This window comes from Gouania willdenowi, chromosome 20 (genome assembly GCF_900634775.1).
Source record: "Gouania willdenowi chromosome 20, fGouWil2.1, whole genome shotgun sequence".
Taxonomy (NCBI): Eukaryota; Metazoa; Chordata; class Actinopteri; order Blenniiformes; family Gobiesocidae; genus Gouania; species Gouania willdenowi.
The window spans coordinates 10,561,975-10,584,459 of record NC_041063.1 but is presented as its reverse complement, the minus strand read 5'-3'; the positions used below and the strand labels follow the sequence as shown (position 1 = coordinate 10,584,459).

At 35.9% G+C, this 22,485-nt stretch overlaps 1 protein-coding gene across 2 annotated transcripts in view; it reads right to left on the bottom strand.

Moving 5' to 3' along the window:
* The window catches only part of palmdb (palmdelphin b), a 44,077-nt gene extending 23,033 nt beyond the window's left edge, over nucleotides 1–21,044 (bottom strand). Inside the window, exons 1-6 of one of the 2 annotated variants that reach the window (XM_028434411.1) lie at nucleotides 20,892–21,044; nucleotides 9,922–9,972; nucleotides 6,467–6,547; nucleotides 5,160–5,290; nucleotides 3,857–3,971; nucleotides 84–108 (exon numbers count right to left, since the gene is read on the bottom strand). In XM_028434411.1, the coding sequence (XP_028290212.1) occupies nucleotides 84–108; nucleotides 3,857–3,971; nucleotides 5,160–5,290; nucleotides 6,467–6,547; nucleotides 9,922–9,966 (397 nt within the window). In that variant the 5' untranslated portion in view covers nucleotides 9,967–9,972; nucleotides 20,892–21,044. The remainder of the gene's footprint in view (nucleotides 1–83; nucleotides 109–3,856; nucleotides 3,972–5,159; nucleotides 5,291–6,466; nucleotides 6,548–9,921; nucleotides 9,973–20,891) is intronic. The other variant, XM_028434409.1, reaches the window with a different exon arrangement.
* Between the last annotated feature and the right edge of the window lie 1,441 nt (nucleotides 21,045–22,485).

Genomic DNA, 22,485 nt, shown 5'->3' with positions numbered 1-22,485 from the left:
GTTAGTATAGTCGTTGTTCTACTGAACACTCTGGGTATTAAAACATGATACAGAAAGCAAAAGGTAAAAAAAAATAAGCTTACCTGATTGGGCTGCCACTTTCAGCTCCTAAATATGAAGACAAATTAATCTGATGCCAGAGTTTTAGGATGTTGAGGACACAGCAGCACACGTGGTGTTAGCCAGCAGCGATGCATCACAACTGACTCACTTCTGAAATATTAACGCAGAATGTGACCAGAAAGAGGATCATGCATGTTATAGTCATTAAAGAGTGAGCGTTCTACGACCCAAACCAAACAACCTCACAGTCTGGACTCAGTGCATTTTGTTAGAAAGCAATAGCATAGGTTCATTTATTGTCCCTCCAAAGTAAATGTACAAAATGACTCCAAAAACATACAAAATTACAAAAAAACCAAAAAAAAAACCTCCAAATGGAGACAGAAAAACAAAACAAATACACACAAAATTAAAAATAATATACAAAACAACAACTTAAATACACAAAAGCCTTTCCTAATTTAATGCTCAGACTGGGTGTTATTCTAAATGCAGATATGCATGTTAATAATGTTGCCCTTGGATAAGGGAATCATATGTTTGTGGCCCCTGCTGTGAAAACAGTCGTCCATCTCCAGATTGATCGCGTCCAGTTTATTTCCTTTGCTCCAAAAATGTGATATTGCAATTATGACTTACTGTAGAATGACTTAGTCAGTGCCTTTAACGTGTTAACAGGCAGAGTAAATCAATGCCAGTAGGTGGTGCTAGTGAGCCCACAGAGGCTGCAGTATGTTTTGTGGTAATGTTTTCTTTTCTTTTCTTTCTTTAAATCATACAAAGTGCTGTGGCTGTGGAAATCAGTGAGCTGCAGGAGAAGATTAAAACCTAAAAGATAGACTCCTGAGGGACGTGCATGTGTGCCTGATTTAAAATCAATCGAGGAGCAATTCAGCTGGATTGTACAATATCAGACATTTTGTCAGCATGCAGATTTCCCTATAATCTGCACTGAAAGCAAACAACCAAGAAGCAAAAAGATGACCAAACTGTTTTCCTACAGGAACATATAAGAACACAACAAATCAGCACATTTGCTACCACTATAAGATATGTTCATCATCTCAAACAGTAGGTTTGATTGTTTTTTTTTTGTTTTTTTTCAGCCTAAATTGAGTTTGTTTGCGCTGACAAATCCACGAAATAAGCAACTGCTCATGCATCAAAGTAACAGGAGGATTTCAACTACATCAGACAGGCTTTTAGTTCATAAAACAGTAAATAAAACTGATTTCTTTTCATTGGTCACTCATTTTTTCCCGATGAGATACCGTACACTATCTGAAATCTGTGTTTAGTATGTGGAAGAAGATTCTGGAACAGTTTCCCAATGGAAATTAAACAGTCTACAAATATCAAGCAATTTAAAAGGAAATAAAGAAAGTATCTTTAAGTTGTATGACAGTGGATAATGTCTTTTTTTGTGTGTATTGTAATCAAAATTAGATAAAGATGAGACAAAATTTAATTATTAATAGCAGAAATGGTTAGAAAACAGGATGCTGAAAAATAGATTATTTGTTACTGTAATGTAGGAAAAGGGGTGGGACTAATACATTTATACTTCCACCCACTCTCTGTCGAACACAAAAAAAAAAAAATATATATATATATATATACAGTATATATATATATATATATATATATATATATATATATATATATATATATATATATATATATATATATATATATATACTGTATATATATATATATATATATATATATATATATATATATATATATATATATATGTATATAATTCTGGAGGGAAGCCATCTGCATCAAACCTTTTGTTTATTGTAATATATGTTTCTTGTATTATTGCATTTGCAATTTGTTCAAAATAAAACAGTATAAATTAAATGAAAAAAAATAAATAAATATTCAAGGTTCTCCATTCTGCAGGGCACAATATTCTTTATTGTGCTGAGCAGCACAAAATCTTTTCGTGGTGCATAACATACTTTTTTTTTTGTTTTCATGCTGCGCATCACAAAATGCAATGCTTTCTAATGGACGTTATCATCTTAACCATAACTGTTGCATTTCATAAAACAACTTCCAATCGAAACACATTAAATTTGAAAATTGTGTTTCACAGCATGAAAAAATGCGGACGTTATTTGGTGGTACGCACAAAAAGTACAGCTATTGTTTTTGTGATAGGGCGACGTTTCCCTGTGAGATTGTGCTATGACAGTAAAATGGATTATGTGCTACAGTATGTGGTAAATCTAATAAACCTCATTGCTTTGGCTAGAAATCTCTACATCAGGGGTCACCAACCTTTCTAACACTATGAGATACTTCATTGGTGCTGTCTAGTCCACAGGGCTACCAGTTTGAAAAGCACTTGTTAAATACTATATTTTTACTGTTACACTTTAATTAGAGGGTTATATTATGAGGAAGACGAGCAGTAACTTGAAAAGGTAGGAAATAATTCCAGCAAGTTCCTTTTGTCGTCTTTTTGAATGATATGTTAAGGCTTCGTTTATTCAGACAACTGTTTTTCACATGAAAGCATATCAGCAGATGCCTCTGTAGAGGACTGGGAGTTGACAGTCAAAACATGTCAGGAGATCAAAGTAAAATTTCCTGAAAAACAATCGTCTAAATAAATGAAACCTTTGCATATTAAAGGTAGGAAATGTTGAGGTTTCAATTTGTGCAATTGCTTCATTTTTGTTGCATTTTATAGAAAATACACCTTGCGTTTATTTTTTTTCTTCTTCATATGTCTTATAGGCAGTGGCTATCCGTACGGTTGACGTATCAATATACCGACAATCTATCCGTACGCAGCTCCCCTCATTGGCCAGTTTAGGTCACGTGACTAAGACTAAACCTAACTGTAACCCTAACCCTAAAAATTGTTGTGATATAGGGTTATAACCTAAACCTGAACCTAAACCAAACCCTAAACATTGTTGTGATATTGGGTTATAACCTAACCCTCACCCTTAAAATTGTTGCAATATAGGGTTATAACCTAAACCTAACCTTAACCCTAATTCTAAGACGCTACGTACTTGACCTTTGGTAAACGTACCAATAGCACCGGAGGGTGTCCGTACAGCAACCGTACAAATAGACACTTTCTATTTTATATATATCATACTATTTATAACTGACCATAGACCGGATCGGCCAAACTTGTTTGTTACAATGTTTCAATGACAATAAACATTTAAAGATTGTTGATTTAATACCAAAACCTTACCGGCAGTATGTAGCTTTACTAAGTACGAACTACAACTGCTCTCAAAACCCATTTTAATTCCTTGTTTCGCGCACCGACTACCAAGTCAAATTCCTTGTACTGTCCTAGAAAACTGTACTTGGCCATTAAAACATTTCTGATTCTGATTCTGATTCTTAAAGGGCTCTATAGATAAAGTTGAGCTGAGTACATTTCTTATATGTATTTATCTTTGTGAATTTGAATCCTGGAACGTAAACCAGATTTTATTTGGAGCTCATTATGGTGACTAGAGCTCCTGAGGGCTACTCACATGGTCCATGAAGGCCACCGTGTTGGTGACCCCTGCTCTACACTATGCCTAATTTTTAGTGACTTGATTGCAAAAGTGTAAAGAGCAAAGAGCTAATTTGAGCGCGCAAGCGCTGAAGGCAGAGTGCAGCATAAAGCTGCCTTAAGTCCTGCCAAAATAGCACCGTTTGACACCCAACGTGTGTTCTAAATGTCCCTTTTCCATTTTGTAACACTTCCTAAATGCCATGCAGCAGCCAAAGAGCCAGTGAGTCACACTTGGTGCTTTGTGCGTACCTTGATGATGTCCTCTGCTGTTCTCTCAACCTCTTTCAGACGCTTCAGAATTACTTCTTCGTTGGCTGAGATGCTGAGTTCTTGAGTTTCCAAGGCTTCGATGTCCTTCTCTATCCTGTTGTTGAAAGAAGCAGCGTTACTGAATGATAGGCTTTGGCTGTTATTATCTTGTTTTTAAGAATATGCTAAATATAATGCAATAAATTCAAGTCTTATATTCAAGGTTTTTACGCCGTATTCAAGCTGTATGTGAGTGAGACAATACACATTCCTCTCACTGGAAAATAAAAACATGGAGTTACTGTAAATAATATTGGCGAATAATTGAAATTCCCTGACTTATGAGAATATTGGAGAGACGTTTTGTTGAAACCTGTGCAGAAATCATATCAACGTAGGGTAGCAGTGGGATGATGTGACTAAAGTTAGCACATATGTAACACAGTTCAGGGTTTTTCCAACCACTGTGCCGCAGCACACTATTATTCAATTTCACCTAATTGGTCTAAAAAACATTTTAGAAAACAAACTCATTATTGTCTGCAGATATGCCACCGTCAGCATCACACCAGTGGAGAGGAGACCCCCACCTCTGTGGATGTGTGCAAATAAAGCTACCTTAATAACTTGTGATATTCATAAAAATCTCGTAAAAATACACAATAAAAAAGAAAAAAAAAAACACCTTGCGATTTTTGCCCGCTATAAGCACAGCATGCACACTTTGCTGTAGAAGGAACAGATGAGAAACAGCCATAACAAAATAAAATAAATGAAAAAGAATGGCACACAACTGCCACTCAGTTCTCATCTTTCTCAATAACAAATCTGACAATCTTAACATTTACCAATACAGAACAAAATTGAACTAGATAAAATGTATTATTATTATTATTATGAATATAATAATTTGAAAAATATTGTAACTGTAATGAAAACCACAATAATTGATTATAAACCAAGCCTAAAAGTGTACCACAAATTATGCTACTAAAAAAAAAAACACTAATAGCATTGAATAAATATTTTCAATCGATATTAATACTAATAATTAGATATTTATATATAAAAACATATATAATATGCAATTTCATAATGTAAAAACAATACTTTATTTACAACAAAACACTTTTTAACATAATAAATCAAGAATAAGGTTCGATTATAGTACTCTTGTTGTTAATTTCTTTGTTTCTTTAATCAAATGGTTTACTCCGTATTGACATCAGTAATGATTCAATCTTAATAAAATAAAAGGAATTAAAGGTATAGACAAGGTTATTTGAGGGTTTTTTAAGGGCACCTTAAAATATTGCTCTGGAGCTGATCACTCTGCTGTTGTTCGTCCTCTGCTTGAAGCCTTAAGATCTCCTGTTCCTCCTCCGACTGCTGACACACACCGTCCATCAGCCATTGGTCCCTCAGGGCTTTCTTCTGTAAAGTACCACATTCAACAAGGGTGTGTTGGAACTAATACCCCTTAGTATAGTTACAATGCATATGCATCTTTTTATGACAATGGAGAAAAAAAAAAACTGCAAAAAGTTTTACATAAAAGTGATCCAGTAAACCAGAAAAAAAAAAAAACTCATTATCGTCAAAATGGTTCTCGAACCCACTTTCTTTTACTTCTGAATCCAAGAACGTTTTGTTCCGAATACTGTGAAAAAACGACTATCGAGCCTAATGATGGAATGAATGCGTTAACACACATTTTAAAGAATCTCATTTTGTAAAAAAAAAAAAAAAAAGAAGCGAAAAGTGGAATGAAACAGTATTTAGTGTTTTATGAATATATTTATTTCTATAGATCCTATCATTTTAGGTCATCTCTCGCCTGGTGTGGGACCAACACTGACTCTTGTATTTTCAGTTCAGGTCATGTTCTAATCAAGATAATTTCCATCATCATTATCATGATTATCATTTTAAACTAAAAATAAACATTATAAAACACCATATTTTTAATGCTTTCATTTGCTAATTGTCCATTTTCTCTCTCAAGTGCCCCTGTAGTGCCATCACGTACCCCCATTTGAGAAAACACTGGTTTAGATATGAAAAAAACAGATTTTTTTTATGATTGTGATAAATGATCTCATATTAACTTAGTCTACAATAATAGTGTACAACAAGCATTTAATAAACAGATAAGTAAAGAAGTGTTACTTCTTGTGTTTCCTTTTTGATCTTCAATTAATAATTTGTTCAATATTTCCATTTGTTTTTTGCTATTAATATTTGTGAAGTCTGTTTAAATATTTGTTTCCACTTATATCAAAGATGTATTGTGCATTTTTTCCCCCTCGTGATCTTCTAAGTGTCTAGTAGCCTTCATTGTTTGTGTTTATTGAAAGGGGAGGAGCTCTTGTGCAAGCCCCTTCGCTCAGTCCTTGCACCTTAAATGTTTGGTTTTTTTATGTGGGCTAAATAAATAAATGCAATGAAATGTTACAGCAACAACTTTTTATATTGAAGAGTATGTCTTTTTTTTTTTGTTAGTTTCAAGGATTTCTAACAGCAAGTATTCCCACTGCTCTTCATTAAATACAGCATGAAACAATGAAGCACTGGTTTGTGCTGGGGTGTTTTTATTCAGGTGAAAAGTACCTTTATGTACTGCAGCTTTAATTTCTCTTCTTCAACCTCTCTTCTTTTCTTAGCGATGTCCTCCTGTATTTTCCTCTTGTCCTGCAAGGGCAAACCCAACACTGTTACATCATGTGAGTGTTTTTGCAACGTGGAAACTATTGCACCTGTTCTCTTCTCGTGCAGACATAATCGGAAATGCAGTTTGACGAGTGGACTATCAGCCATGAAAAGCAGAGATGACGACAGATTGAATCCCAATAAACAAAAGATTGATTTAAGGGTTCTCGTAATGATTTAGGTCATCAATACTCCTTAATGAGACTCATTGTCTGTGTTCCCGGAAGAAGCACTACAGGGTGGGTCACGGCTGGCTATTATTGGCTTTTGGGTGCGGGATCAGGGTGGCACAAAGCCCCTGTGAAAGGGGATCTCCCTTATGATGCCTGCAAGTATTTTTAGTTCTGTCTCAGCGTGCGGCTGACTTTGTAAAGCCCGTGAAAACAAGTTCACAGACACAGTGATGATCAAACCACAAACCAATGCCAAATTTAAAAAGGCCATATTGCTTATTATTCAGAGAAAGAAACAAGAGAAGAGGAACTGGATCCTAAATATAAATAATTAAAAAATGTGAAAAAAATACACATGTAAAATAAAATAGATAAATAAATACACATATAAAATGTTTGTCCCCCTTTCTGACAGAATGTTGTAATTCTTGTATTATTATGTTGTATAATTAACAAACCTATTGTAAAGTCTTTTTATTGTCTGTTTTTGTTTTTGTTGCAAAATGATATGAACCAAACTCTGGCCCAGGGCGACTAATTGGGAATCCATGACAAAATCCCAATGACGATAACCCTAAAAATAGACAAAATATACCCTTTTTATTATTTTTTTTAATGAGTAAACAGTACTGTAACCCATTGTTTTACTCAGACTGGTTTAGAGATGATCAATTTTCATAGGTTCATATTCATCAAGAGTGGTGGTGGTGTAATGGTTAAGGAAGAGAGCTATCGGTTTGAATCCAACCTGAGCCATGGTTGTGGGTAGGGCTGGGATATACCATTATTTTTTAAACGATTATTCTAGCAATTATTTTTTCGATGCATCAATTAATCTAACAATTAATTTTTTTAGTAAGATTTGATTCGACTTAATTCGATTATCAATTATCTCTTCGTTAATTGACTAAAAGTTATTTGTACATGTTGATTTACATGTAAAAAAAAAAAAAAAAAAAACATGAATTCCCTGACATTGCAATATATGTTTATTGCTCTTTAACTCAAAATTCCAAAATAAAGTTCAAGTAAGAATTTAAAATAATGCATTCAGTCAGAGGTTAGCGTTCAATAAAAAAGCAGTGGGAGCCAGCAGCCTGTCATGGTGTCCTTCCTGAACTTTTAATTCTTCATTCATATGAAAATATGAAAACTTAAAGTAATACACTCTGCCACTCACCATTTTCCTAAACTCAAAATTCCAAATGCTAATACAGAAAGTGCTTTTCCAACAAAAAATAAACTTTCCTTTTACCTTAAGGTGTGTGTGCGTGGGTGTATGTGTGCGTGTGTTGCTGCTGCCGCTGCTGCCACGGCGGGTGTTTCCTCCTTGTCGCGTTGACGCGGTGCCCTCCAGTCACACCCGAGATAAAGGACGAGGGCTACGGGGAACAGCTGCCTTCGACGAACGAGTGCGTGCCTTCACTGCACTTCTGAAACTCGGAGGAGCCACTCGCGTCAGTTATTCTCCGTCGCCGCCATCTTTGTTTTGGTCGGACGACGCATCGGCGTGCATATTTTGCATCAACGGATTTTTTGCATCAACGTTATCGATTACGTCGGCGCATTGTCCCGACCCTAGTTGTGGGATGTTGAGCCTTAACCCTAAATATTGCCTGTAGTGACTATGTATAGAACAAAACATGTGTTTAATGTATTACCAATAAACAAAATATGTGCACCTTTTTATTAAAAAAACCAAAAAAACAAACACACACATTTAAAGGACTTCCCACCATTTTGAATGGAACATGACGCACTTTCGTTGATCGGCCCGGCCTGTCACTTTAAATCAATGGTGCATTGTGGGAGGTAGAGGCGTAATCGGTCTGTTTACAATGAGGGAAATGTAGTTTTTCTGTTCTCTCTTGGCGCCAAGTAGCCCTGTGTAACCTCTACTTTGGCGATAACAGTGCAGCATCCAGGATGTTTGTTAAGAGAGGATTAAATATCACCTTTCTCAGCAACTACCTGCTTCTTCTATGCGTCCCTGCACCAACTGAGCATCAGAATTAGCCTAACGGACAGAGCTATTGTTACCAGCAGAAACGAGCCACGGATGAGTAGTTAGGTGGTATAAGTTTTTTTTAGAATTCACCCAACCAAATTTAGTTTTTCAAAAATAGCTGTTGAAAGCACACGTATATAATCTTTTTCCTGTGCAACATGCATTTCACAGCATGCCTATCAAAAGAAAAGTTTCTTCGAAAATAAAAGACAAATCCTATTTACTTGTTTTTGACCAGCTGTCCGCAACCCACCCAGTACGGATCCGCGAACTACTTTTGGGTCCCAACCCACCAGTTGAGAATCACTGGTATATGGTATAAAAATGTTCTATAAAGTCCTTTTAATGTTTTTTTTTTTTTTTTAATAAAAAGGTGCACATATGTAGTTTATTAGTAAAACATTAAACACATTTTTTGTAATACATATTTTCACTACAGGTACCCTTTAACTGATGTTACAACTGTGTTGTAAGTCACTTTGGGTTATAGTATCTGCTAAATAAAAATGTAATCTTGTCAAATCAAGGGAGGAAGTAGCATTGCCCCTAACTGTACATATGCATATATGATACTCACTTCTTGGGTTTAGGATACATCATAAAAGTTCAAAAGTTAATCTGCAAAAAATGCTTTGGGATAATGTCCTGTTGCCTGTATCTTTCTGTTTAAGTCTGTTTAACTCTAACCCTAACCATAGTATGAATGTTTATGTTAGATTTATACATGAAGGTGGGATTTTGGTCATTTTTTTTTTATGGGGTTGGGATTTTGTCCATTTTATAATATCAAATCCTTAATTAATATGATGGAATCACCATTTAAAACCTTGCCTATGTTCGTTAGGATCTATATTAAGTAACACATGAATGGAGGATCTCTCACCAGACACAATGTATTCAATGAAAATTAAACAAAACTCACGAAATCCCCATTTTTAAATAACACAGGGAACAAGTTCAACACTAATTCAAATGTTGAATTTAACTACTAAAATGAAATGTTTATGAGCTATCTTAACCCCGTGCCTTTGATAGGTTGATGTAAATGGTGATAATATGCATACTTCTGGCATTCTGTGGAGTCTAAACATTTACAGTGACTTTACTTAAGCCTCTCTACTATATAGCTAAATCAATATGTTTGTGTCTATAGTGAACTATAGACTGCTTCTTACTGTGATTGCCTGGAGCCTCTCTTTCAGCAAATCAGCCTCCTCCATGGTAGCCTGCAGAGCAGAAAGAAAACACTGCAATGTGAACTCAGGGGATGACTCAGCAAGTACAAGGCAGTAAATAATTTCAGCCTATCTATCTTTTCTCCCAAATAAGTGTAGTTTATGGATGTAATTTCCGGCAGCAGAAAACGCAGCCTGTGTGGTCAAATTATCTGTGATATATATGTGAGGTTCTTGCCGTGCATGCGAGTAGGAGGACGCACGGTGCACCTTGCATTACTTTCCTCCAAAGGTAGAAAAAACTCTTTTGCTCCAGGTTGAACAGTGCAATATATCGGAGGCAGGGTCCTGTGCAGATTGTAGACAGGTGCTAATTTTCACCTGCACAAGCAGTTTTTGAAACATAATAATAATAATAATAATGGCTTGGATTTATATAGCGTTTTCTTCAAGGAGACGCAAAGGCATTATTCATTCACACCAGTCACTCACACAGTCATACCGGTGGTGGTAAGCTACAACGTAGCCACAGCTGCCCTAGGACAGACTGACAGAGGTGTGGCTGCCATTTCGCGCCTACTGACCACCACCAACATTCATGCGCAATTCATACTCACTCATACAAGGTAATGTGGGTAAAGGAGAGGAAGACAATGACTCGGTTAGAGCGGGATTTGAACCCCCAACCCTTCGGTTCAGTATTAGCAGGTGTTAGCAGGTGGCACAGTAATTCCACCTGTGGTATAGTGGCAAATGTTGGCCTATCTGGTGTCTCACACGTGTTTGCATAAATAATGTTTATTTAGATTCCAACATGTCGGTCTCTACCCTTCATTGTTTTTCTGCATCAACGAGACTAGAAGCAGTAGAGGTTATGTTGCTGCCCCCACAGGTCGGCCAAAGAAGTGTGTGTGGCAGAGGTGAAAGTAATGGCTTACAAATACTCACGTTACTGTAATTGAGTTGCTTTTATGGGTACTTGTACTTTTTTGAGCACTTTTCTAATCGTAATTTTACTTGTACTTAAGTATGTTTTAAAAGAAGTAAAGCAATTTGTTACTTTTCTACACCCAACCGTTTCGGAGTAAATTATTATTATTTATTTATTTTATTAAACATAATGCACGGTGCCAAAACAGCATTGAATGCTGGTTATTTTCTCAGTTTTAGAGTTCATAAATGTAGCTATAAATAGAGCCTGAGAAGGTTTTTTTTATTTTTAATTGAATTCTTTGGTGTAGTTTTTTTATTTTTGTTTTTAAGAATCGAACATTTTGACAAACCTTTTATTTTATACAGATGCCTTTGTGGAAAATAAATTAAGTTCCAATTGTGGTAGATTTGGTATCTTCCTTTTAAAGTTTATACATGAGTGTATATACTGTATGCGATATACTCCCAAGATACATTTCGACAAAAACCTGAAGCAAACTGAGGCTAAATATCTATGTTGATTTGCCACAAGTATTTTAAAGAGTAATCAAGGGCTTTCGCCTTTATTTATCGTCATATACGTGTTTACACATATATGGAATTTGTTCTCTGCATTTGACCCATCCCTGAGGAGCAGAGCAGTTGGGGATTAAGGGACTTGCTTAACATTGAGATTCAAACCGGTGACCCTCCGATTACAAGCCTGCTCCCTTAACCACTAGGCCACCACTCCCTTAACTAAACCCCAAACCCACTTTTTTCTGCTGAATATTTAGATGTAAAATGTCAGAGTTTCTGGCAACTAAGGGCTGAACGCCGGCTATTACAATTTTATTTAGCTATTGGCTGAAACAGATTCTTTAGATTCCCCTACCTCTTCAACTTTCACTGTTGGCCCCACCCCTCTTATAAAAGCTGAGAGTGTAACTTTTGGCCACTAGAGGCGCTAGACCGGTAACAAGTGCCCCTAATGGCCACAAGCGCCGCAGCACTGTCGCAAAAATCCACAGACAGTCAGTCGGACCAGCCTCCCTTCGTCAGTAGTTGACCTGTAACTTCGGGATAAGGATTGGCTCTATGGGCTGGGGTGCAAAGCGGGGCTGGCGGATCTGACTTGCCGACTTCCCTTACTAAAGAATTCATGTTTAACTGAACTATCGCGGCGATTAGTACACCATTAACTAAACACGAAACTACCCTATTTACGTGTTTCAGCTGTCCACAGCAATGGTGCCGGGTCAGGAAATGCCCGTATGTTGTGGCATCTTGTGGGAACTACATATATCCGAGCCTGTGGTCACGCGACTGCTGTGAAGCAAAACGTTCTCCAGGCATTCTCCAGGTCACATGACCTGGCCAAAGATGGTCCGTCTCCTCCAAACTTACATAGTCTGTATTTCAAGAGGGAAGCCCCGCTTGGAGCATTGATATTGTCAAGTGCTGTATATTGACCTGAGGAATCATTTAAAATAACTCATATGAGTCTGTGCAAGTTTCTGCTTTACATTCTCCATGTTGAACACATGCACAAAAGGCTCATTGCAATTGGACGGTCTGAACCACGTCTGCACGTGCACCAATTTGTGCTGCGATCTTCCCACAGCAGATAACGAAATAGCAAATACAAAGTATTCAACCATACAAGAGATTTAGCACCCTTTATTTGAAATCGAAGTAAATCAGCCTCAAAGTTCTGACGCATTATGAAATCTTCAGAATGGGGTTGAATGGAATTTGCATCAGTGATATACATTTGACATTATCACATGACTTCTATTTTAATTTCCACATATTCAGTTATGTTCATGAAAGACTAACATTGCAATGATTTTAACCGTCAATCTGGTGGTGGAGGGATTTCTACCAATGGAAAGGTTGGGGTTTGATTCCAAGGCTATACCCGTCTGTGTCTATGGCATGACAGCGCTCTTCCACTGGTATGTGAGTGTTAATGTGGGACTGAGCTGATATTATAAAGCATTTTGGGGAATATATGGTAATAAAAGCACTATATATTTTTTTTTAATTTATTTATTTATTCAGTTTATTTCCGACATGGTTACATTCACTTGGTTACATTCATTTTTTTTTTTGTACATGCCGAAAAAGGAGACGAGAGAAGCAATTTGCTTATTCAGGTCCTGTCCCCTGTTTTGTACATCGAAAATTTACATGGGTTTACATGTGTCTCTGGTCAAACATTCTTAAGTTGTTCTGAACAGTCCTTTTTTTGTGTATAAACCTAGTCCATTTACCATTCTTTGATTCAGATCACTGTAACAGTGTTTTTTTTTTTTTTATAAAATAATGTTTTTGTACCCGACATTAACTTTCTAGCATTGTCTCTTTTTCCTAACTGTTATAATTATTTTACATAACATAGGCTTGTGAAATTCAGCTTTGACAGGGATGGAGATGTACAGTATGTTGCTGGTTTATGACGGAGGGATAACATGCAGCTGTGAGCGCAGGGAATGTAGCACGGCTGTGTTGGATTCCATGACAGTAAGTCATGCTAGAAAGTATCCGCTGAGGGTTTCCAAAGAGACCATAAAACCTGGTTCAAAACTAATAAATGATGATTCGGAGACTGCTGATTCAAATTATAGCAAAAACTAACAAAAATCTACCAATACTAAATCAAATATAGTACTCGGATAAAGAGAAAAAGGGTCGCCCACATTTCTATTCCTCAGGTTTCAAACACAGGTTGCATTTTTTTCAACTGATTGATTATATGTTTTTGGTTTTGAAAGAAAGTGTCTCTGTCACAACAAAAAATATATAAAAGATCCTTTTGAGAGACAAATCACTGACTTCCATCATTCACAGAGTCATCTTTCTTTCTCCATAAAAACCTTTACAATTATTGTTTGAATATTTCTTTTCATTTGCATTTCAAAACCAAAATTATTACCACCTCTTTCATGTTGAATAGCAAAATATCTACTTCTCAACCACACAATACCAGGTAATTTAGTTGTAGATCCATAACCAAAAGTTCACACATTATAGTATTTTTTATTCTATGTTCTGCCTCATTCAGTTACAGTATGTACTGTAAGGTCTGTTTTTGCTCTACTCAATAGCACTGAATACAGTGTGCTTTCAGGAATGTGTCACATTACTTAATGTAGATACATCAAGAAGAGATTATTAATTATAAGGTAATTTATGGTTATCTCTGGTTTTTTTCCTCACAGATCTAAGTTGATGCTTCAATCCACTTCCAAATAGTTTGTTAGCTTGCTTAGCATTTACTGACTTAGCATAGTATTCATAAAGTGGTCACTTCAGAATCAGAATCAGAATCAGAAATGCTTTAATGGCCATGTACAGTTTTAAGGACAGTACAAGGAATTTGTCTTGGTGGTTGGTTCACAAAACAAACAACGAAAAAAAATAATAAAAAAACAAAGAACAACCCAGCAACAATAATAGTAATAATGATAAATATAAAGGATGAGGGATAAATAAAGGCTAGATAGAGAATAAAGGATAAATAGGATAAATATAAATATATATATATATATATATATATATATATATATATATATATATATATATATATATATGGGAAATGTTTTAGCAAAACCACATTATGTCTTTGTTTTCTATGAAATGCTGACGCGTTCTAATCATAGGAAACAAGACCTCTTAATGCATCAGAATTAACACAAGTCCCAAGGTCGACACGGTGCTCCATGGTTAGGACATCCCAGGCAATAGATCATTCCCCTAAGAATATTCACACTCTCTCAAGTTTTGTCACATGCGCTACTAGTGCATGTGCCTGTCACAGGTGAACGCCTGCTCATATCTAAAAACAGCACCAATGGTGTATCGGACAGTTTTGCGAGCACATGCAAGCCAAGCTGCACATTCTTGAGCTACTGTATGTGCACTGGACACACGACTAACTCTGAGCAAACCTATTCCTCAACTATCTTCTCCCACTGTTGTCTTATTTGAACAAAAGCAATGTTTAAACTGATTATTGGGTTTGGTCATTTATTCATTTTCTCATTCTACCTATTGCCTTTGTTTGTACTTTGATCTTTTGAAATCTAAGGCCACCTGGATAAAGCTTTGAGTCCAGGTCTTTGAAGACATCATGAGTATTTAAAAAAGGGTCTGAAGTGATGTCTGTTGTGTTCAAGATGTTCATCATCACATAATATGTGTGGGCGACCGTGGCTCAGTGTTGGAGTGGATTGTCCAATGACCAGAGGGTTGGGGGTTTGAATCTCGCTCTATCCAAGTCATTGTCATTGTATCCTTGGGCAAGGCACTTTACCCACATTGGTAACAACACTTTAGTTTAGGGAACACCTATTAACCATTAATATTAGTTGCTTATTAGCATTAGTAACATATTGGCTCTTAATTTGTCATCATTAAGTATTTATTAATACCTTATTCTTATTAATATCTTATTATACACATAATGGCAGTCTAGCAATCCAAACAGGATTAGGGTTAGGGTTAGGATTAGGATTAATGTTAACCCTAACACTAACCCTAGCATGTTGAGATCATACTTCATATACAGCAACTTCCTTATTTACTACTAATAAGTAATAATTCTGAGGTTATTGAGAGAAAACTCTTAGTTAATGGCTTATTGGTTGTATAATAAGGCCATGCAGAATAAGGCATTAATAAGTACTTAATAATGACTAATTAAGAGTCAATATGTTAATAATTTACATGCTAATAAGCAAGTAATTAATGGTTTATAGGTGTGCCCTAAAATAAAGTGTTACCTGAGTATGAAATGTGCATGAATGTTGGTGGTGGCCACGCTTCTGTCAGTATGGCCCAGGGCAGCTGTGGTTACATTGTAGCTTACCATCACTGGAGTGACTGGTGTGAATAAATAATGGTTTCTGTACATGATTTGACTCTCCTCAAGAAAAACGCTATATTATTAAACCTGCTTTTATATCCTTTAATGCCCATGTAAAGTAAGTCTGCAGGACTGCCTTCTATCAGCTAATATCTCTAAACTCAGAAAGTTACTGGGCCCAGAGTGATGCTCAAAAATTAAACCATGCATTGAGTAAGAATATTGTATTTCTTTGCGTACAGGATCTATAGCTATTTGCTAATTTTCTAACTATCAGTTGATTTTAACTGTCACATCAAGAGATGTAACAGAAGGAAAATATCGCTCTAAAATTAGCTCTTAATGATGACGCTGTAGTATATCTGAAAGACCCGTTAGAGTCTCATTTTCCCAGCAGGGCACTTCACTCTCAGACTGCTGGTATACTGGATGTTCCCAGTGTCTTAAAATACCAGAGCAATATTCTAATGTTCTCTCTCCATCTTGTTCTGTTCTCTTCTCCATTTCCACTAAACCCAACCAGTGAAGACTGGTTCTGCGGCTGTTTATATATGTTAAAAATGATTTTTCCATCTTTATCTTTTTTTTCCTTTAAAATGTAACTTTTTTTAATGCGATGCAACAGATGTAATTAAAAGATTGTGTTACATTTGGTTCTATTTTGGTAAATGGTTGAATCTTGCCTAATATTGTCTGGCCTGAATAAAGTGTTTAAATCTGATATACTGGATATACTGATATACTATCAAACAGTCCTTTAAACTGGTTGTTTGAGTGCTAATGCGAGCTACTGTGGTTTAGATCAGACTAGTTATGGATACTGTGATGGACTGGCACCCTGTCCAGGGTGTTCCCAGCCTAACGTTCATTAAGAGCTGGAGATCGGCATCAGCAGATCTGAAAAAAAGGAGCAAGCGGGTAAAACAAAAATGGATGGATAGTTATTGATAAAGCAGCCAAAAAAAAACAATGGTAATCGAATTCTAGTTGTCACAAATAAGATATGCTTAAAAAAAAAAAAAAGAAAGAAAGAAAGAAGGTGAGATGATCTTATTTTCCCTTTGGTAGAAATAGATCAGCCATAAAATAAGAGGTTCCAGGTAAATAACAGCAAATGCTATTTTTCATTAAAAAAGTTTGCAATGCTGAGTAAAGCTCTGAAAACTATTGATTTTAGCCAGGCTATTATTAAAAATATCAGAATTCATTATTGTCATGTTCTTCAGCAAGTAATTAGGATTTTGGAGTTTGGAGAGACATAGGAATGTATTTATTTATCTAATAATTATTATTACATTATAACACGGGATATTTACGGGAGATTACTCATAAGGGAGGATGATGGGAAAGAGGGGTAAAATACGGTAATTTAGATATTTAGCCTCAGTGTGCTTCAGGTTTTTGTCGTTGTAGGTTCAAAATGCATCTTGGGAAACTTGGGAGTATAGTTCAGTGGGAGCGGTCACCATATATTTATAGTATATAGTAGACAGTTCATACTGTACTCATTGAGCTTGTAGTGTATAATACAGTGTGCCATTTTGAACACAGCCACATTTTTTCTTCAATGCTCGGTAGTGTCATTGCCTGAAATGTCTACTATTGAATTGTATGTAGCATTTTACTGATGTGGCTAAATATAATCATAAAATTATTGAAATCTTTAAATGTTGTGTTTTTATTACCTCGTAGTATATGATTGCGCATAAAATATACAGTATATCCTGTTTTAAATTCAAAGAAGTTATGCTGGTTTTCATAAACTGCATGGAACAAATTCTTCAATTTGCCCGTACATGTTTGGCTTAGTGTGTACAGTAAATAACACTGTATTTTAAGGTATTTTGTTATTAACGTTGTCTAATCTAAAGTTTTTTTTCATATGATAATAGTTGATTTGTCATCAATGTGAGCGTTTAACTGATGTACAGTGTTCCTGGAACCAATTTTATTTGTATTTCTTCATATGAGCTGCTGCAATCACATAATAGTGATTAAAGAACACTCCCATGCAATGCATCCACAATACATGTAATGATATATTTTGTGTTCTTTTTTATGTGGCTACTGCAACAGAGGAGAAAAATATTTAACGCCAGTCATGCTACCACAGGACTCTGCTAAATATAATGTTGTAAATGAGAAGAGGCTTATATTTCTATGTGTAGATGCTCAGCCCCCTCAACACCCACACATGCTGTCAAACAGCAGCTTTTCAACCACGTTTGGCCGGAGAGCAACAGCAGCCAATCCTCTGCGATCATGGTTAGTAATCGGGAAGGGTTTTGGTCGAAATGTGTCATATTTCTTTTAGAATTTGGCAAAAACTGGATCATAAAGTCTTTAAATCAAACATTTGTACATGTTAAATTATATTGGCTTGAAATAAAAAGCCCTCTGTATTGTTTAATGTTCAATATCGAGATTTATGTTTCTAATTCATTAAGGAGGGTGGTAAAAGTAATAGAATCATTCATTACTTTCTTGAACAACTACCAACCCCTGTAGCCCTTTGTTATAGGTTTTGAATAAAGGATTTCTAAGTGCATGCTGGCAGTAAACAAAGCAAACATATGTACAGTATACAACAATGTGTCTGAATGTAGAAGAATCTGACAAGATAAAGTGTAGATTATATATTGGATAGGAAAAGAAACCTGTCCAGGCTGTACCCTTGCCTAAGAGATTGAGAGCTGGAGATAAGCATCAGCTGACCCCCCCAACACTGAAAAAAGTAGCAAGCGGGTCAGAAAATGGACGGATGGAAAACCAAATTAAATAAGAGACAATATGGATAAAGCACTGAAAAATAGAGTGATTTAAGTAATTTTATGAATGCAGTAATCTGTAAGACTGAAGCTCTTATTGTAGTTCTTGTTTATGCACAGCTTTAAGATGTAAGCAGATAAGGAACTTCTTTGAGCTTTATGGGGACTTTATTTCTTTGTTTAACCTATATTAATTATCGCACATTTAGATAAAAAAAAAAAAATGTCAACATCTATCCTAAATGCATTAAACCAGTGATTCTCAACTGGTGGGTCGGGACCCAAAAGTGGGTCGCGGACCTGTACTGGGTAGGTCGCGGACAGCTGGTCAAAATTAAATAAATGCTTAATGTCTCTCATGTTGTATTTTAGTTTGAAATAAAATGTTCTTTTGATAGGCATGCTGTGAAATGCATGTTACACAGGAAAATATGTAGATTTATGTTGGAAAAAATATTATATATGTGTGTTTTCAACAGCTATTTTTGAAAAACTTAATTTTGTTGGCTGAATTCTAAAAAAAAAAAAAAAAAAGTGGGTTTCAATTTAATGTCCTTGGCAAAATGTGGGTCCCAGGGTGGGACCAGTTGAGAACCACTGCATTAAACCATTAAACCATTTTCTGTGCAAAATCTCCTCACGTCTTGCTGAAAAACCCCTTCCACTCCCACTTTGATGCGACACATTTGCAGCAATTTCTGCAGATGGCAAGCCATTTAAAAAAAAAAATTCGGAGTACAGTTCCAAAGACATTTTAAACAGCAGGGAAAATATAGAGATAATTCATATATTTTGGTGCAAGAAAAACAGCAGCGTCCTCATATATGTGCTCTTAATATTATTTATTAATAAGAACAATTTCTGGTCTCACTATAATGAAAAAAAAGGCGTTTTCTTAATTTTTTTTATTTCTGATTTTTGGTTTTAGAAACAAAAATTGAAAATGAACCCATTTTATTCATCCCTTCTTGACTCTGATAAAGGAACATGCCTTGAATTTCAATTTCAATTTTTCATTTTAAAAACCAAAATCAAATTACCAATTTTTTTTTTAGTTTTTGGACTTCCTTTTCTGAATGGAAAATTCAATGACCAAAACAAACACTGACTGTTTTGCTCTTCGCCATTTATTCAGCCATGATTTCATTTATTGAGAACTGGCATTTTCCCCCAAATGCAGAAAACCAACAAACTTTTACTTCTCTGCCACTTTAGTCTTGGTGAAATCAAAGTTTTGCATTCAGCATGAGCTACTCATTGCTGGGGCTTTTATGTCCCATACCTCATCACATATTTTAAATTCAATATGGTGTATGCCATAGATAGATAACAAACACTGTTGCATAAGTACCTTGTTTGCATTTGTGTGACTGTAATTGCCCGGCATCATTTAATTGCATTGTCTCTTGGTTAGTTTAGTCTCCTTTGCTTGTCTGGTCCCACAGACATGGTTTCTTTGGCCTCTAATCTGTGCTTCTCTTTCCTTAATCTCAGGGATTATGAGTGCACAGACACACACCGTCAACCAGGCCTGGTGCATGGGAGAGTTCATGTGTCAAATCCTTGTCTAGAAGAACTTTTGAAAATGTGCATTTGTATTTATATTTCATGTTAATCTTCAGCGTATTTCAATTTGAATTATGAGTCATGTACAATAAAGTGCATCTAGGCAAACCTACTGCCACCCCAATAAATGAAGGATGTTCGCATTGAACGTCCCCAGCATCCAACATACAAACACGAGAGCTGTAATTTTGAAGACGTAATGACCCAGTCATCACACCCAAACCCTTTCCTGTATTTAACACATCAACTTTGACAACATGCTCACATGGTGCCCAAGATATCCACCCACTGAACTGACAGATGCCATGATGATGATGATGATGTTGATGATGATGATGATGATGATGATGGTATAATTAGTGTTAATCACTTCACATGTCAGTGGGCAGAATGTAACACCAAATAGCTGTTTTGTTTTAACCATTCCCTCATGTTTCCAGTCTTATTACCACAGTTTGTTCAAGCAATCTTATAACATATGAACTAACAACCCATGTGTCTTTTTGAAAAAGTCAATGTTTAACCTTCCTCTTCACAGACAGGAGGAGCGTCAATCAGGATATTTAAAGCTAGTAACCCACTGAGAAACAGCAAACAGCTTAAAAGCATTAAAAGATTATAGATTCAAAAGTCTCTGGCGTCTCCGTCTTGTTCACAGTAAAGAACCAGTTACCTTATCTTTAGATAACCTAGTCATGGTAAAAGGACCTTAGCGAGGAGTAATGTACAGTGCAATGATCCATTTACTGTATCCAGTCATCTACTACCATACAAGTGCCTAGCCTACCTCTAGAAGAAGCTGATCTCTCTACAGGCAAACACTGAGATTTCATTAGTTTAGAGGAAAAACTCACCGGTTTTAGTTGTTGTGTGTTGTCCAGATAATGTGTGCAGCTCACTCTTTATAGCATATCTCCTGACATCACAGAGTTTGTCGTGTGAAGGGATTCTGTGGGCAGAGAGAGAGACTCTTGAACTGGAATGATTGGCTCACCGCCCCCACACACTCTCCCTTTCTCTCTCTCTCTCTCTCTCTCTGGTTCCTTCTCTCTTCTTCTATACTCATAGAACATGGCTGCTGAAAAACATAGTGACTTTTGGTTCTTAAATCTGGGCTTTTCCTATTGTTGATTAAGACACTTTATCAAGCACTCTTACTTTTTGGGAATATGTTTTTTTTATTTCTTCTGATATTGTGTTGTATTAATAGAAAACATTTAAAAGTGAATAGCAACTGACACATCTTTGGTACATTTTTTTTTAAAAATCTGTGTATTTACCAGTCTCAAGCAAGAGTGTATGTGTGTGGACAGTGTATGGTGATGAAGTGAGAATGTTGCACTGGAGAAACCTATAAGACAATAACAGTTCTTTAGTTTATAATGTATTTTAACGTCTTGACGCGTGTGCTTTTCTGACACAAAAGAGGGACATACTGTATATAGTTTAGACAGATGAGACCAGATTCATTGTGATTAACTTGCCTCAATATTTGTGCTAAATTTTGGGCTTAATCTGATTCATAGATGATGTTGCTAAAAATATATCGCAGTTAAGAAATACTGCTCCATCTAAAAGCTGGAATTTCACAGCTCCCTGTTGCCATAGAAACCTTTCACAAAAGTTGTGTGTGGCAGAGGAATAACCCACAAACCACAAAAATAGGAAACTGCATGATGTGATGTGGTTCAGCATGCTTGGGATGTTCATTAGGAAGATACTTTTCCTTCTCACAGCAAGACTTCATTTGGTCAGTCTGCCATTTTGTACCCATTACCCTTTTAAAATGTTCACTTCTAGGGTTAAGTCTTGGCTGAAAACAAACCAAAGTGTAAATAGCACTGAGTCTGTTTGAATGTATATGTATGTGTGTGATTGAAAAGGTTTTATACAAATGTTGTGTATTAATGTATTTTATTATTGTAAATTGTGTAGAAAGGCCCGACCAGGGACATGAGCTGCAAATTAGCACTAGGTAGAAGCTCTTTATGCATCGTATCCGCTGCAAATCTTAATTGTAACTATGTTGATTGCATCGCTCCTGATAAATAAATAAATAAATAAATAAATAAATAAATAAATAAATAAATAAATAAATAAATAAATAAAACCAAAGGTTCAACTCCCTGGGTGCTGATCTGGACATTGTCTGTGCGGCGTTTGCATGTTCTCCTTGTTCTTGCAGAGGATTCACGTTAGTTGCTAATAGGTTTTCTAAATGCAAGCCAGTAGACCAAATGAGACCTAGAATTGAATGTCCCATGCAGGAAATCTATTAAAGATCCTATATCATGCAAATCAACTTTTTTGAGCTTTTAACCTTGTTACAATGTTGATTCCTTGTAAAAAAAAAAGTATAATTGGGATTCCTTCCTGCATCTCTGAGAAATCCTCAATAATTCTGCTCTCTGAGCTGCTTTTCTGCCCGATTCTGAAAAATGAGCAGTT